Below are 13,831 nucleotides of genomic sequence, written 5' to 3'. Positions count from 1 at the left end.
TTAAAATTTAATCAAACACCTACAATTATTATAACTATTAAAAGATCATTCTGTTTGTAAGCATTTGATTTTTCTCTCTCCATTGTCAAAACAATAATATTATATGTGCACATGAAGCCGACGAGTCGAAGAGTGTTTTCCTCTCTCTCTATAAAAATAAGTTGCTAAGGCACATTTTTTGCAAGGTGTGGAGGTAGAAGATGGGGGTCGTGAAGCTGTTTGCAACAGAAGGAAGCCCTTTCTGTGCTAGGATTCAGTGGGCATTGAAGCTCAAGGGTGTGGAGTATGAGTTCATATTAGAAGATTTAGCAAACAAGAGTCCCCTGCTCCTCAAGTACAACCCCATCTACAAGAAGGTGCCGGTGCTCGTGCACGGTGACAACGTCGTCCTCGAGTCACTTGTGATCCTCGAGTACATCGAGGATACATGGAAGGAGCACCCGTTGCTGCCTCGTGACCCATATGACCGAGCCACAGCTCGTTTTTGGGCTAAATTCAACGATGAAAAGGTACCCCTTTTTTGCAACACATGTATGCAAGTGACACAACTATGCTTTTTGTGCGCGGCTAGTGAATTTAACACTCCGTTAACATATTCAGTTTTGAGTGTAGACGGTCTATGTTTGGAGAAACTTTTCATTGTGACGAGTACACAAGTGGTACACCACATGTTTTAATAGAAGTTGTGAGAAATTTTATTTTTTAAATTATTAATTTTTTAGCACACATATCTTATCGTTTATATAGTAACACGTGGTGTACCATCCCGTATACTGGTCATACCGAAAAATATGTCGTGTGTTTGATCCTATATGGTAGAGAGAGAATCTCTTAAGCTTTCCGGGCTTGAAACTAATTTTCTTGTACATGCTCATGTTCCAGCTTGTGCTTCAAGTGTGGACAGCTTGCACGGGAGAAGGCGAAGCGCAGGAAAAGGCGAAAGAGTCCGCATTAGAATCACTAGCGCTGGTTGAGAAGCAGATCGAAGGGAAGAAGTTTTTCGGCGGCGAACAAATAGGGTATCTAGATGTAGTATTGGGATGGATGCCTCACTGGATAAGTGCTATTGAAGAAGCTGGAGGCAACAAGATACCTGAAGCAGAGATGTTTCCGGCTCTCCACCAATGGGGTCAGAATTTCATCCACACTCCACTTATTGAAGAATGCATTCCGGCTAAAGAAGAATTGGTCCCCTACCTCCGATTTATGATCGGTTACATCCGTTCCTCATCCGCCAACAAACCATGATTTCGCACTCCATCTCCTCACTTCCGAATCTGATTACTGTTTGATTGAGTCTTGTTGTCGTCTGTGTATTTGCTATAATAAATGAAATAACGAAGAGAAGAGCATTTTAATTAACGTTATCGCTTGGCAGGACAACTATTATGTACTAAATCGAAACAGTCATTACATTGCAGCACCATATTGTATTGAAACAACTCCGAATTTCTGATGTGGAGGGAACAATTTAGATGATCTACCAAACTCGCTGCTCGGTTCTTAGGCAAGTTTAATAAACCGCACAGTTGCTATTCAAGAAGAAGCTGATAGTGATGCAAATTAGTACAAGAAGCTGTAAACAACTAACCTTATATCGAAACTTAGCGCAATCGTGCGCGTGCGCTTAATTTTCTTCGACACGAGCCTCACATACATCACTACATTTCTAGAAGAGGGTTCAATTGGTCATGATGTAAGAAACAAATTCTATCCTTAGTTTGAAAGTTCAACACATTAGGTGAGATTAAAGTTCATCCAAGACTAAACAATACTTTTGAATAATAAACAAGAGAGTTGACTGGCTTACAACTTTCTCTGCAAGAAATGTGACGCTTTGCGAAATCCCGCCTCTATAAAGCTCAGACCAATGCCTCAAGAGATTGAAAACTTTCGATTTCAGAATTTGCAGACTTCAAAATGGGAGATGTTAAGGTGATCGGAGCCTCTCTGAGTCTTTTTTGCTGCAGAATTGAATGGGCGCTGAAGCACAAGGGGATAGCGTACGAGTACATTGAAGAAGATTTGAGAAACAAGAGTCACCTGCTCCTTCGGTATAATCCTGTCCATAAGAAAGTCCCCGTTCTTGTGCACGGCGAAAAACCAGTTGCAGAGTCCCTTGTCATCCTTGAGTACATAGATGAAACATGGAGAGAGAACCCACTGTTGCCAGAAGATCCATTTGAAAAAGCAATGGCGCGATTTTGGGCAAAGTATGTTGACGAGAAGGTAAACAAACAACATTCACACTGCACTCTCTCTCTCTCTCTCTCTCTATATATATATATATATATATATGTATATATGAATGCTTGTACATGTAATTATACATACATATATTGAAAAGAGAAGCTAATGAGCTTTTCAAACACTACGGAATGCAGTGTGTGATCAGTGCATGGACTGCTAGCCGTACAAAGGGGCGTGAACAAGAGAAATCCTTGGAGGCAGCACGAGAATCACTCGAAGTTCTGAACAAGCTCATCGAAGGCAAGAAATTCTTCGGAGGAGAAATCATTGGTTTCCTCGACTTAGTGGTGGGTACTTTACCTAACTGGCTCAAGTTCTTAGAAGAATCTGAAGGCATAAAGCTGTTTGACACAAAGGAGTTGCCATTTCTTCATGAATGGGCACAGAGATTCACTGAAATTCCAATAATCAAAGGAAGTATTCCAACGGCAGAAGATCTAATCAATTACAACCGGGATCACAAGAAAGCCGAATGATGCCAAAGAAGAAACACCTAAAATAAAATGGTCCCAGATTCGGCTTAAAATAATGTAAACAAAGCATCACATAGCCTTGATATTTCCTGATATATGTATGTGTATGTATAATATGATCCGTAAAACTGAATCCAACATCTGTATTTGACTGAAATAGAAATTAAGTTATAACACGGCGACAACGGCACCAGAAAGCAGTCCCCCCACTTTTGCCTCGGCCAACTGCTAGTTCTTCATCAATGTAAAACCATATAAAGAATGGATCCTTCGTGCTAGGCTCTCTGTCGTCTTTCTGGCCTAGACCGATCTCTAAGGTTTTCAAAGGTCCAATTTTTATCCGGATGGATTCAAAGACGAAGGCTAGTATTCTCTTCTTCCAGGAAAATCTTCCTTCAAATGTTAAGCATCCAAATGGCCCAAAATACACTCCGTTCTCAATTCTCTTTCCCTGATAACCCCGACAGACATTTGTTAGTCTCAAAAGTTGAAATGCAACTAGGAAAATGCTACTCATGCCTACGTTTTCCGATAATTATCAACGATGAGAGCTTCTAAGAGCTCCCATTTAGTTTTGAACAACAATAATATCCAGGCAACTCACTACAAAATTTAGGCACCAGTGATCGAAACACAGATAAAAAGACTTACAGCAGCATCAAATCGCTGAACTGCGGTAATAGGGAAGTAGCGACCGCCCTTCAATTCCTTCTGCAAATACAACAAAAACCAAATAATGCTCTCATTTCTCAGATTAAAGGTGAAAAATTGAACATGGTTATGGAAAAGGTGAAAGCTTTATACTAACCTCAGCAGTAAATATGAGCATCCATGTTCTCCCCGGGGATTCTGTTCCGCCAAGCGTATTAAGAAACCCGGAAGGGTCGAGCTTTCCCTTCTCAATGACCGATAGAGCTGACAGAACCTCCTCCTTCGCAACCCGCCTTGTTTTTGCGGCCTTCTTCAGCAATTTCACACTCTCCTCCACTTCCTTAACCAAACAATAACACCATAACTTAATGAAATTATCAAAATATAACTTCTTTCACTAGTATGTGATTCCCCAAGAAGTGCTTCTTCAATCAAGAAGCACTTTTTAAGTTTAATTTTCTACTCGATGCAATCCAACAAAAACGCTTTTAGCTAATTTTTGCAACTGAAGGAGAAGACAATGAGAAAAGGCATACTTTGGTGGGCTGCGGCGGTTCCTGGACAAGCATAGGTGCGGCGGTGGCGCTTTGTTCGCCGCCGTCAACGGTTGCTCTGGTTCTAGTGGTGGGAAATTTGAGGATGGGATTGCGATGTGTGGGGTTGGATTGAGGTGGGATTTGGAGGGGGAGATTTGAGGGTCTGAGAAATGATTGAAAAGAATTGAGAGGCATAATCAAGGAGGAGGAGATTGCTGTGACTGTGTGTGAGGCCATTGCTGCTGTCATTCTCTATGCGCCTGTGGGCTACCATGCAACTCCTTCCTCCTCTTTTGGGTCCGGTTGATCCATTCATTTACTTTTTATATTTTAAATCAGTTATTTAAATAATAAAAAACAATTATATTTAAATTTTAAGAATGAAAAATTGTATAAATGACACGTAGACATTTTCACTTTTGTGACTACAATTAGTGATGTTTCTATTTAGAGTAATGCTAAAAAGAATAAATTTTAGAAACTAAATGATATGAAAATTAATAATTAGTGTATTACTTAAGCGTTAATAAACATGTTTATTCCTATTGGTGATATATCATTTAGTTTCCAAATTTAGTCTACATAGCATTTTTTTTTTTTTTATAAATGAAAAATATTAGGTTATCTCGCAAAGATGAATTCGAATCAATTCTAGTCCAATTTAAAACTTAATAAATCCCCTTTATATATTTTAAATAAAAATTAAATACACAAACTCAAAAGGTTGAATTAATAAGTCATGTGATTTTCTTTTCTTTAAAAGGGGATTAACCCGTGGCTTCGTCACGATAGTGCATTTTTTTGAAGATCTGAAAGACTTATAGATAGATTTCAATTTCTCCTGACCATCATTTTGTAATTCACAAGCGTAGGAATCGAACATAAAAAATACCGTGTAAATTACGAATCTAAAACTAATATCCGACCACTAAACCACACCCGTAATGGTTGATAAGTCACCTGGTTAAATTCATAGAAATTGTGGACGCAAATTAAATGTTTGTGGCATATTGTAAAAAAATGTAAAACGAACACCAAAATTCTAGGTGAGGATCGACGTTAAAATCCACATATTTCTCACTCTCATTCTCTTACGAGAAATTTTTAGTTGTAATTGGAACACAAATAGTACACCATGTGTTTTATTAGGAGTTGTGAGAAATTTTATTTTTTAAGTTATTAACTTTTTAGCACATATATCCCTACATTTGTATAGCACTCTATGACTCTGCCTCTCGTTTCCTCCACCTTCTACGCCCAACCACACCATCACAGGTGGCGATCACCCAATGAGCGACGCTCCCGCCAGCTGACCCTTCACAAAAACAAAAGAAAACAACTTTATTTCCGATCAAAATTACCAAAACACCACAATGTCCTCCTCCCGCAAGCTTTTCTCCACTCTCCACCGCACCGCTCTCCGCCGCACCGCCTCCGCTACCAGACCTGCAACCCCCAGATCCCCCCTCACTCGACCCGCGGGGTACCTCCTCTCACGCGCCGCCCACTACTCGACGTCATTGGCCGCAGCAGCCACTGCGCCTCCCAAACCCGCTACGACGTCAGTGAGTGGAAAATGTTGGATAATGGCCAAATTAGGCTAGGAAACAAAACAATAGTGATGAGGGAACATCAGGATTATGTTTCCTTGTTTTGTGGCTTGTTTTGTAGCTTAAATTGCTCCATGTTTTGTGGCTTTTTCAAAGCCATGTTTTGTGGCTTTTTCAAAGCCATGTTTTGTGGCTTTTTCAAAGCCATAATTATTTGGCATAAGAAGGGGCACGGGTGAAGAGAGAGTTGTAGAGGGATGAAGAGATGTAAAGCATCCAAAGAGATGGTGAGAGCATTTGGCTCTACCATGGGTAAGGGTGAGAGAAATCAAGAGAGCTAGAGTGAAAGATCTCTTGTGAAAGAACTCTTGGTGTAGAGTGAGGCTCTTGGGAAAATTCTGTGAGTGGGTGTACAAGGGATATGGGATTGGGTTATGTCGATTTAACTCATGTGTAACTTGTAATGTTTTTCTCATAGTGAAGAGCAATATCTCTCCGATGACGTAGGCAGGTTTTTGCCGAACCTCGTAAATTTCTCGGTGTCTTTATTTCTTGTATTTTATTTTGTTCAACTGTGTGTGATTTTGGTGAGGTTGTAATCTGAATCTCGGTTCCGCACTAACGAACGGGCCAAGGCAAAACAATTGGTATCAGAGCATCGTTGGGGGCTTTGGTTCGTGGGAGGTCCAGATTTGTTGTTCACCATGGAATTCTCAGTTGAGCAGTTTAAAGGGAGAGACGGTTTTGCTCTTGGTAAAGGAGAGTAATGGAAGCCTGAAGAAATGGAAGCCGTGTTTAGGGATGTTTGGATCAACTGCGAAAGTTGATGTTGAGGAAGAAGACAAAGGCCTCTTTCTTCTTACCTCACTTTCAGATTTGTACGAGAACCTTGTGAAACTTTACTGCAAGGAAAGAAACAGTAAGTTTGGAGCAGGTGCAAGCTTCTTTGGTGTGGAATGATACACACAGGAGACCATGGATGATGGTGGGCACAAGACTGCTTAAGCTATTCAAGGTTGAAATCGTGGAAGAAAATTGGAAAGAGGATCTGAGAGAGACAGCAGGTTCGGATCTGGTTCCAGAGGCAAGGGTCCACAGTGCTACGGGTGCAAGGCTGGGTTAGCAAGTTTGTGGTGGAAGACTTTGAGTATGCCCTCTAGGTACTTGAAGCAACACTTCTCCTGGTGATGTTTAGTCTCAAGTGTTGCAGGGGTTTTGCAGCAGGTGGAGCTATGGGATTCACAGGTGATGAGAAGGTCCTGAGGTAGGAGGAAGTGTGGGAATTTTGTCTGGCTCGATGGGTTGTTGCTGGAAATAGGCGCACTGACGAGTTTCCAGGTTGCAGACAATGAAGATAAGGAAAACCTGCTGGAGGAGACGAGGATGTGTTGAGATCCTGTCTGAAGCTAAATGGTGATTTTTAGCTTGCAGCAGCTGCACATGCATTGGCAGTAACTGAATCGGAACAGGACCAACGAAGTGGATTCAGAGTGTGCATGCTGGTACGTAAGGCCAATGGACTTTGGTACAATTTGGCCAAGGTGGAGATTGTTGGATAGTGGCCAAATTAGGCTAGGAAACAAAAAAATAGTGATGAGGGAACATCAGGATTATGTTTCCTTGTTTTGTGGCTTGTTTTGTAGCTTAAATTGCTCCATGTTTTGTGGCTTTTTCAAAGCCATGTTTTGTGGCTTTTTCAAAGCCATAATTATTTGGCATAAGAAGGGGCACGGGTGAAGAGAGAGTTGTAGAGGGATGAAGAGATGTAAAGCATCCAAAGAGATGGTGAGAGCATTTGGCTCTACCATGGGTAAGGGTGAGAGAAATCAAGAGAGCTAGAGTGAAAGATCTCTTGTGAAAGAACTCTTGGGGTAGAGTGAGGCTCTTGGGAAAATTCTGTGAGTGGGTGTACAAGGGATATGGGATTGGGTTATGTCGATTTAACTCATGTGTAACTTGTACTGTTTTTCTCATAGTGAAGAGCAATATCTCTCCGAGGACGTAGGCAGGTTTTTGCCGAACCTCGTAAATTTCTCGGTGTCTTTATTTCTTGTATTTTATTTTGTTCAACTGTGTGTGATTTTGGTGAGGTTGTAATCTGAATCTCGGTTCCGCACTAACGAACGGGCCAAGGCACAACAGAAAAATCACAGAGGATTACACCGGAAAGGGCGCCGTCGCCAAGGTCTGTCAGGTGATCGGAGCCGTCGTCGATGTTAGGTTCGACGAGGGGTTGCCGCCAATCCTCACGTCTCTCGGAGGTCCTGGATAACTCAATCCGATTGGTGCTTGAGGTGGCTCAGCACCTTGGTGAGAACATGGTGAGAACCATTGCCATGGACGGAACCAAGGGCTCGTTAGAGGTCAGAGAGTCCTCAACACTGGCTCTCCCATCACTGTAAGATCCTATTTTCTGGCTTTCTGTTTCTCAAAATTCAATCTTTTTTCGTGTTTAAGAATTTATTTATTTAATTTTGTATTAAAAAATGAATTTATTGAATAAATTATGAAACTTTTGAATAATGGGTATATAGATACTAAGGGAGAAAAAAAGGTTGAAAATTCAAGCTAAATGGTGGTGATGCATACACTCGGATTGCCAAACTCTGGGAAGGTTTTCGGTGTCTTTTTTTGTTTGTCATGATTTTTAGTATGCTCTTTGTTTTCTGCGTATTAAGTGATCTCGGCATCAAAAGAAACAAATAACATTTGTGTCTAATCTTTATCAAGGTTGTTGATCTTCTTGCCCCTTACCAAAGAGGAGGAAAGATTGGGCTCTTTGGGGGTGCTGGTGTCGGAAAGACCGTGCTTATCATGGAACTCATCAACAATGTTGCCAAGGGTCATGGTTGGTTCCATTTTGATGCTTTTTAGTTATCCTCTCTGTTGAGTAATGATCTCTTGGGTTATAAAATGTTTCATCCTCCTTCTGCAGGTGGTTTCTCGGTGTTTGCTGGCGTGGGAGAACGCACAAGAGAGGGTAATGATTTGTACAGAGAAATGATGGAAAGTGGTGTCATTAAGCTTGGAGATCAGCAAGTTAACTTAGTGCAACATGACATACTAACTTGCCATATTTTCCTCGACATTATGTTATTCTCAATTCCATTCCCTTGTACTCCAGAGTGAGAGTAAATGTGCTCTTGTCTACGGACAAATGAACGAACCTCCTGGTGCCTGTGCTCGTGTTGGGCTCACTGTGGCCGAGCACGTCCGAGATGCTGAAGGACAAGATGCGCATCTCTTCGTTGATAACATATTCTGCTTTACTCAAGTAAGCTCTCTCTGCACTCACACACACATTTCAGTTGATATATTTTCAACTTCTTCTGACCAAACACCCTCCTTTTCTTTATCTTCTCTCCAGGCTAACTCAGAAGTGTCTGCCTTGCTTGGTCGTATCCCATCTGCTGTCGGTTACCAACCTACCTTAGCTACTGATCTTGGAGGCCTTCAAGAGCGTATTACTACAACCAAGAAGGGTTCCATTACTTCTGTTCAAGCTATTGATGTGCCTGATGATGACTTAACAGATCCTGCTCCTGCAACCACTTTTGCCCATCTTGATGCCACCACCGTGCTGTCATGACTAAGTATGTAGTCTTCTATTTTCAATTTAATTATGAAGCAGGAATAACCATCTGCTTTTTCTTCTGCTCCTATGTTCTTAGATCTAACAACTGGTACATGGTTAGATATCTGAGCTTGGCATCTATCCTGCGGTGGATCCCTTGGATTCTACATCTCGCATGTTGTCCCCTCATATTTTAGGAGAAGATCACTACAACACTGCTCGTGGTGTTCAGAACGTTGTTCAAAATTATAAGAACTTGCAAGATATTATTGCTATTTTGGGAATGGATGAGATCAGTGAAGACGACAAGTTGACTGTTGCTTGTGCCCGTAAGATTCAGCGTTTCTTGAGCCAGCCTTTCCATGTAGCAGAAGTCTTCACGGGAGCTCCTGGAAAATATGTTGAGTTGAAAGAGAGCATTACCAGCTTCCAGGTGATGAACATTTTCCATATTTCCTTTTTGTCATGGTCCTGAATTAGTCATCACTTTGATTTTTCCAGAATCGATTCCTTTATGTGCTAGCCCTACAACTCCCTGACGTTGTGTTGCGGGATTGTATTTCTACAGGGAGTTCTGGATGGGAAATATGACGACCTTCCTGAGCAATCGTTTTACATGGTTGGCGGAATTGAAGAAGTCATTGCCAAGGCAGAGAAGATTGCTAAGGATTCAGGTGCGTAGTCACTCATATTAAGTTGGCTCTTCTCTATAGGACTATATTACCAAAAAGCTAAAAACGTTGGCATTGGAAAATCTCAGGAACTTCAAAACTTTTCCTTTCGGAGATATAGGTTTATAATTCCGGGAAATATTTTTGGTAGGTTAAGGGTTGTATTGGGAAGAGAATTGAGGAAGGGGCATATTCTGTTAGGTCCCTTTCCTTTGTGCAGTAAGGTATGCACTTGCAATGTATTTATGTATCTATGTATAATCATTTGAGTTCACACCAAAGGTTTTATTCATCCTGTGTCGGTCCACAGCTTCAGCTGCTTCTAGGGTTTCTTTCTTGAAAGGATGAAGGTCGATCCTTCATCCTCGGCTCGCAACAAAGTAGGTAAGTTACCACCTTTACTCATTGAGCTGGTTTGTATTCAGCTCTGAAATTCTGTTTGGCTGGTGAGAAAATGTGGGAAAAGTACATTCTTTATTCACGATCTTCCTTATTCAAGCTACAAATTAAAATTCTTTCAGAGAAGCTTCAAATGTTCAAACCACAAACACGCTAACAGATTTCTTTGTTGTTACTCGGTCGCTGATTTGCGTTTGAGTACAACAAACACGCTAACAGATTTCTTTGATTCGAGGACGGAAGAGGATTCCGCGAGTTTCTTGAGAAACAAGAAAATACCGAGGTCAATTAGTCATCAGCTTAAAATAACAAGACAAATACCTTAAGACTTGTTTGGGATCGCTTCTCTAGAAAGCACTTGCGCTCATAAGCTATAATAATTTTATAATAAGTTAAAATATTTATTACAAATCTAAGTACTTCCTAGAAAAGCACTTGGAAGTGCTTTCTAAAGCGCCTGATAGATGTTTCTCTAAAAAATGGAAGTCGATTATATGAATCCTAGACCCTCTGTAGCTTCGCCGCTGTCCCTAATTAGAGTTAATCATACTGGGCTCAGTTTTGTACTAAGAACACAATCAAAACTAACTCAAGAAAAAGCCTTACCTCTTGAGAACAGAAAATACCAAACAGGCTCTGAATCACCCTTTAATTTTAGTAAGGAAACAACAATTTTAGACTGTTGGATTACAGCAGTCAGATCTTATTTAATATGTAATAAGTTCTTATAAACTAGTAAAGACAAAGTAAAACCGATTAAGAAATACTGTAGAAGTGCAACTGAAAAAGACCAAGATGGTGTACGTTATATTGGCTGTATTCCAAATCAATAACACGCTTTCATGTGCGAAAGTAATGTACATGACATTACCTTATTTGGTTCAGTACATTTTTGCTAAAGCATCTGTTTTGTTCGAAAAAGTACATAGGGATGTTAAAGGAAAAACACATAACAAGAATAATAAGGAACTAGCTCGATCGATCGAGTAGGACAAGATCAAGTATGTGACACTTGAAGTGATTACCAATTTTACATGTCACTCAAATCAAATTTCCAGGCGTTTAAGCACAACAAGAAAGTTGATCGCCTTCCCAGACTGAAAGATCGATGGTTGCTCTTCGAGTCTCTTGCGATACAAGTCATAGAGCTCGTCTAAGATATTGTCTCCAAATTGTTGCTTCACGAGTCCCTCCGTGGCAGCTCTGACATGAGATGCAAATACCTGGCTACTTTTAGTAACAATGTCAAGTGCCGAGACACGAGGTAAGTTTTCAATTCTCTGTGTGCTAAAACAACCATTTTTCTCCACGGCAGCTTCGAGTTCTTGGGGAGACATGTAATACAGAGGTAGATTAAAAGAATCTACTTTTTCTTCCTGAACCACTCCCTGCATAAAGGAAAAACACATAGCAGTCATTTCGTCGGATACTTTGCGGTGTTCTATAATTAAACTTAGAGCAGGGGGTCATTTTCTTACCTTCATAGCCAGGTCCATGAGGCAAGACCCGAGAAGTTGATGAGCCTGGTTTACCAAAGAAAGCGAATGAGGGGTACCATTCGGGCGTCCTGGAATGATGAGCACCATCAATCCTCCATTCGCAATCTCTTGTGCCCTGGCATGCAGGAAGCATTCCATGTCCTCAGCATGTTGAGCTTCATAAGCCCTTAGGACTTCATCAGTGGAATTTGAATAAACGATTTGTCCTTTGTTCCACGCACGGCTGTTTCTGTCCGCTACCTCTTTCGGCACTCTAGAAAGCCATTGAAGGGCACAAGAAGAGTGAAAAAAGTGAATGGAAGCATTAGGAAATACACGAACGTAGAAAGAACCAGGTACGCCTGCAGCATAGTATCGCCTGCTCGGAGGGAGGGATTGGAAGAGCGTGTTAAAATCGTTTAGAGTGTGATCATTAAAGAAAACATGAAATTCCGGGATATGCGAATTCAAGCCTTGGCCTTGATACTTGAATTCTACAGCTTCAAGTATGTTTTGAACCGCAATAAACGTATTTGGCCCGACAGAACAACCCAAATCTGCAATGCGAAAGGTGTTCGAAGAAGGTAGCATCTCGACGTCAAGATTTTCTGCAATTGCCCTGCTTACAAGTTGTTGGGCAGCATCCACTACTCCTCTCTGAAAAAGGAAAGATTGTGCATGTTCTTTTGATTAGTAGAGAAGATCCAACACCTTGAATTTCATTTGCTTACAGTAATATGTAACTCAAATTCAGACACTTTCTGAGTGTTAGTCCAATAATTCTTGTAAGGTAGATTTATTCTGAAGAACACAACTAAAAACTACAGCAACAACAAAACTTTATTCCATTTATTCCACTAGGTGGGATCGGATGTATGAATCCTAGAACGCATGCACAAAGAAGACAACTACAAACAAACTCAAGAAAAAGCCTCACTTCTTGAAAGCAGGAAAAAAAAAAAAAAAAAAAAAAAGTGAGTATTTTTTAAGGTCCACACAGTGTTAAGAGTTTTTAAGATCTCTCTGTGTCATAACCCAAACTATTTTCCATTTCAAACTTTCCAAGTCCTTTTTTTTTTTTTTTTTTTTTTTATTAACAAAATACCAAACAGCTCTAAGTTACCCTTTAGTTTTAGTAAGGAAACAACAACTTTAGAGTTGGCAGTGATGGATTACAGCAGTCAGATCTTATTTAAATATGTAATAAATTCTTATAAACTAGTAAAGCTTAAGTTTTAAGCATATAAGAACCTGGTAAGCAGAGTTTTTAGCATAGCTGTTGGGGCCGTCTCCACCTTTCATCGGATATGCTTCGGCGGACATACTGGTTTCCTCCTTAGCTGCAGCCATCTCTCAGTTTCTCTCTTTAGAAGTGTGAGTAGTTGTAAGTCATTTATAGTATCAGGAGTAGACCTGCTGACTGAAGGCGACTCACTCTCTCTCTCACGCAAAATTTTTCATTGTGACCGGAATATGAAAGGTAACCATATGTCTGCTTGCTTAGTGTTTGTTGACTGAAGGCTGTTGAATTGTAATCTTGTCTTGACCCAAGACAAGTGAACCAGCCCAAAGCCAATGCGTGCAAATGCTAGAAATTCTAGCAAGTTACGTCGGGTAGTAGTAGCTGGAAAATTCCAGCAATATAAGTCTGGTTAGCCACCTAAAATATTTAAGCTAAAGAAAGATCTAGAAGCTGCAAATTATGTGGTCTTTGTTGCGATGCCCAAATCGGTGAACACCACCTATAGATAGGTGTGTGCTATTATGAAATCAGAAGAAGTGAGAGCAAGTAGTGAGAAGTAAGAAGAGTAAGTAGAAGAAGCATCCATAGCTTTTAAGAGTGCAAGCAAATTGCGAGTGTTTTCTTGTATTAGTTTGTCGTGAGAATAAAAAATCTTTGCGTAATGGTTTGACTGTTCCTTTTTCTCTTACCTATTAATTTTCGCTACGTTGCATTCTTTTTGTGAGATAATCATCTCTAAAATAATGATGTCTCTTTGAGCTTCAACAAAGGCGGCTCACTGGTGTACATGGTGTTTGGTGCTTGCATTAGTCAATAGTCAATAGTCAATGAGTGGAAAGAATATTTAGTTAATAATGCAGTTCACACAAATCTGATCAATTAAATTTAGAAAAAAACTTTGGTAGTTATGATTACGGCTGATGTTAAAATATCAATCAGTTGTCGACAATCATAAAATTGAAGTATCAATCATATTCATAACAAATGTAGTTGAACTGCATTGTAC

General features: G+C 40.3%; 5 protein-coding genes across 5 annotated transcripts; 3 read left to right on the top strand and 2 right to left on the bottom strand.

The window, feature by feature from the left end:
• Positions 1 to 163: 163 nt before the first annotated feature.
• Positions 164 to 1,362, top strand: LOC137712791 (glutathione S-transferase U8-like). Its single transcript, XM_068451952.2, has 2 exons — positions 164 to 509; positions 883 to 1,362. Exons 1-2 carry the CDS (start codon positions 201 to 203, stop codon positions 1,246 to 1,248), a joined length of 675 nt encoding a protein of 224 aa, XP_068308053.2. The 5' UTR covers positions 164 to 200; the 3' UTR covers positions 1,249 to 1,362.
• A 397-nt stretch (positions 1,363 to 1,759) lies between these two features.
• LOC137712792 (putative glutathione S-transferase) lies at positions 1,760 to 2,856 on the top strand. Its single transcript, XM_068451953.2, has 2 exons — positions 1,760 to 2,229; positions 2,385 to 2,856. Exons 1-2 carry the CDS (start codon positions 1,921 to 1,923, stop codon positions 2,724 to 2,726), a joined length of 651 nt encoding a protein of 216 aa, XP_068308054.2. The 5' UTR covers positions 1,760 to 1,920; the 3' UTR covers positions 2,727 to 2,856.
• Positions 2,777 to 4,222, bottom strand: LOC137712789 (uncharacterized). The gene is made up of 4 exons (XM_068451951.2): positions 3,911 to 4,222; positions 3,532 to 3,714; positions 3,375 to 3,434; positions 2,777 to 3,174 (listed from the first exon to the last, which is right to left on the bottom strand). The coding sequence occupies exons 1-4, from the start codon at positions 4,157 to 4,159 to the stop codon at positions 2,887 to 2,889; spliced, it is 780 nt and encodes a 259-aa protein (XP_068308052.2). The 5' UTR covers positions 4,160 to 4,222; the 3' UTR covers positions 2,777 to 2,886.
• Positions 4,223 to 5,268: 1,046 nt separating this feature from the next.
• Positions 5,269 to 9,997, top strand: LOC137713791 (ATP synthase subunit beta, mitochondrial). Its single transcript, XM_088684588.1, is given in 11 exon segments — positions 5,269 to 5,488; positions 6,706 to 6,724; positions 7,594 to 7,717; positions 7,719 to 7,806; positions 7,809 to 7,858; positions 8,029 to 8,308; positions 8,396 to 8,499; positions 8,585 to 8,734; positions 8,828 to 9,050; positions 9,154 to 9,467; positions 9,603 to 9,997. Coding segments are annotated over 11 exon segments (1,671 nt in total). The 5' UTR covers positions 5,269 to 5,283; the 3' UTR covers positions 9,717 to 9,997.
• An 882-nt stretch (positions 9,998 to 10,879) lies between these two features.
• On the bottom strand, positions 10,880 to 13,483 carry LOC137713675 (loganic acid O-methyltransferase). Its single transcript, XM_068453007.2, has 3 exons — positions 12,834 to 13,483; positions 11,583 to 12,239; positions 10,880 to 11,492 (listed from the first exon to the last, which is right to left on the bottom strand). The coding sequence occupies exons 1-3, from the start codon at positions 12,930 to 12,932 to the stop codon at positions 11,151 to 11,153; spliced, it is 1,098 nt and encodes a 365-aa protein (XP_068309108.2). The 5' UTR covers positions 12,933 to 13,483; the 3' UTR covers positions 10,880 to 11,150.
• Between the last annotated feature and the right edge of the window lie 348 nt (positions 13,484 to 13,831).

Source organism: Pyrus communis, chromosome 14 (assembly GCF_041283825.1).
Source record: "Pyrus communis isolate YQ-2024b chromosome 14, ASM4128382v1, whole genome shotgun sequence".
NCBI lineage: Eukaryota > Viridiplantae > Streptophyta > Magnoliopsida > Rosales > Rosaceae > Pyrus > Pyrus communis.
This window is presented reverse-complemented; position numbering and strand designations above follow the sequence as displayed.